This window comes from Myxocyprinus asiaticus, chromosome 17 (assembly GCF_019703515.2).
Source record: "Myxocyprinus asiaticus isolate MX2 ecotype Aquarium Trade chromosome 17, UBuf_Myxa_2, whole genome shotgun sequence".
Lineage (NCBI taxonomy): Eukaryota > Metazoa > Chordata > Actinopteri > Cypriniformes > Catostomidae > Myxocyprinus > Myxocyprinus asiaticus.
This window is the reverse complement of record NC_059360.1, coordinates 49,652,501-49,655,252: the sequence shown is the minus strand read 5'-3', so window position 1 is coordinate 49,655,252 and position 2,752 is coordinate 49,652,501. Positions and strand designations below refer to the sequence as shown.

At 35.9% G+C, this 2,752-nt stretch overlaps 1 protein-coding gene across 2 annotated transcripts in view; it reads right to left on the bottom strand.

Annotated features, from left to right (window-relative positions):
- Positions 1 to 358: 358 nt before the first annotated feature.
- Positions 359 to 2,752, bottom strand: part of LOC127455237 (protein delta homolog 1-like) — a 9,967-nt gene continuing 7,573 nt past the window's right edge. For both annotated transcript variants that reach the window (XM_051722950.1, XM_051722948.1), the window contains one exon: positions 359 to 1,639. In XM_051722950.1, the coding sequence (XP_051578910.1) occupies positions 1,033 to 1,639 (607 nt within the window). In that variant the 3' untranslated portion in view covers positions 359 to 1,032. The remainder of the gene's footprint in view (positions 1,640 to 2,752) is intronic.

Here is a 2,752-nt window from a genome sequence, read left to right as displayed (position 1 = left end):
ACATTTATGAGTGTGTGCGAAGTACAGTGAGGGTGAAACACGGAGACATATATATACGTCATCGACGTTATTACACGTGTAATCAGCAGATGGCGGCAAACACCGTCACGAGAATCAAACGAACACGATTATATTGCAAAAGCAAAATAAACTAATATGTAATAGAACACAATTCATTTTTAATAAAGCGAATGCAAAAAAAATAAAAAATAAATAAATAAAAATAAAAATCCAACTAATTAGCTGTTGTGAGGGTCAATCTTTAAGACTAGTAAAAAAATCACTAACTAAACGAATACAAACTCATACTGATGCACACTGCACAGACATCATCAATAATCCATCACATGACCATATCTGTGTTAATAATGTACATTGTTCATAGCCAAATGACAACGATGGCTTAATTAGTGCTAAAAGAAAGAGCTGTTTTTCATGCATGAACTGCAGTACATTTACAGAATGGTTAGTTAAAGACACTGGTAATTAAAACATGTGCATCCTTAACCAAAGACATTTCAATCACAAAAACACAGAATTCACTGACTGAAAATAATGATATGGGTGCAAGCAATTTGATGTTACACAACTGTAGAACATTATGGGGAAATAACAATGTAAAACTATTAGAATATCCAATTATATGTCTTAAAAGGCATTTCTAGAGTATTCCACTGGTTTCTCAAATTGGGGAGAGCCACATGTTGTTGTCTTTAATACAGAAAGATACAGAAATGTTCCAAAAACACGTAAAAATCTTTAAATACATAAACAGCATGAATCATATTACCCTGATAGCACATGTACATCACCCAGACGTCTATATGACGTGTGTGTTTACACCTGGAAGATGTATTTTTAGGTTGTTTGCTCATCTGCAGTACATCTATAAGACGTTTCCTCTCTGGGATGTCAATAAGACATTCAGCAGATGTCTTTAAGATGTTTATGATTTATAATGTTTGTAAATGTGATATTTTTAAGATGTTTAGCAGATGTGAATTATATTGTGATGCTAAAGAGATGAAAAGATTATATGGATGTGTAATGCTTCCCATAATGACTCAGTTTGATTTTCTCAGGTAAGATGATGTTGACCGAGTGTTCGTCGCCGCTGGACGCTCTCAGGAGGAAATCTCGCTGCTGATGCAACAGCTGGCTGTATTTAACGTTTGCCATCCATGTCTCACATCGATTAAAAAATACAATGCCTGTTGTGACGAGGACCACCAGACAGGTGAGTAAACCCAGAACGGCGAAACAGATGACCTGAGAACTCGTGTGAGCGTTCTCCTTCAGAAGCTCTCGCTCCGGAGGCCGCAGTAACTTGTGGAAAGCATGAGCCGGTATGGTGTAGTGCTGCATCACATGACCTGCGCCTGATGGTTTATATCTGGGTTTGGGCTTCAACTTGTTGATATGGAGTTCACAGAATGGGCCAGTTAATCCGTGTGGGCAGACGCAGATGAACGTCAGGTCACGACGGGTGCAACTGCCTCCATTCACACATGGATTGGGCTCACAGACGTCAAACTCAATCTCACAGAAACGACCCGTGAATCCAGGTGGACAGAGACACGACGAGCGGCTGTCAGAGCCATTTGTGTCCAGACAGGTTCCTCCATTCTGACAGAGAGATCTGCAGACGAGACAGACTTTAAGATTCTGATGTTACAAAAGAAACGTCCACACTAATCCTTTTAATCCATTTTCAGTTTCCTAACAGCATCGTGTTAGTGGAGAGGCTTTTGAAAATGCTTTGTTTTGGGTGGAGGAACAGTCATTTCAGAGGTATTAAAGTAGGAAAAATAATACATTTTCAAAGGAAAACATATTAGTGTGGATGTGACTAACACAGATCATCATAACACTAACAGAACTAACCCACACTTCATCTATTTCATCTGTTCTGGTTTGGATTTATTCTGATACTCAATTGAAATGTGGTACAGTAGCAGTACAATGTGTGTTCTCCCTTAAATTATAAAATATTTATGGATAAAAGTATCATTTTTCACATTAATAACACTTTAAATGAGGCACAACAGCTGGTGGGTCATGACCAGTTTTCAGCAGGTTATTCAACAAAAGTAATCCACTACAAATTACTAATTACATCTCTGAAATTATAATTAAATTGCTTTACTGATTACTTCAAAGTAAAGTAATTAGTAACCTGATTACTGTTTTGATGAAGTTACATTCTGAAACACTTTTCACAGAAGTTTTTGTATTTCTGATCAATTAATTGGAAATAATGTCTGTATTTCCTCTTGTTCAGAAACATCGTACATATGAACATAATTCATGTTTTAAATGTATTCGACATAAACATTAATATTTAAGAAATGTGTAACAAGTTTTGTACTTACAGTAATTAATTTTTATTAAGTCAATCACTGTAATCTGATTGCAAGAATTGGAAATGTAATGTGTTATAGTACTTTTTTGCCTAAAATTAGATTACAGTAACTAATTACTTTGTAATCAGATTACACCCAACACTGGTCACGAGCCACATACGTGTTGCCAGTTTTGATTGCGTTGTGGACGGCAGAGAAAAACAATATTAACTGCTAACCTTATTATAACCATATAATCACACATAGTTAGGATAGTAAAATATGAACTCTTATCAGGTTTAAAAGGGAAGAGAAAATGCTTCCCATATATAGTATGTTGTTGATGTTAAACGCTGTGTGTTTAATTCAACTTGACTGTATTTTGATGCAAATTATCTGTCACTTGGTAG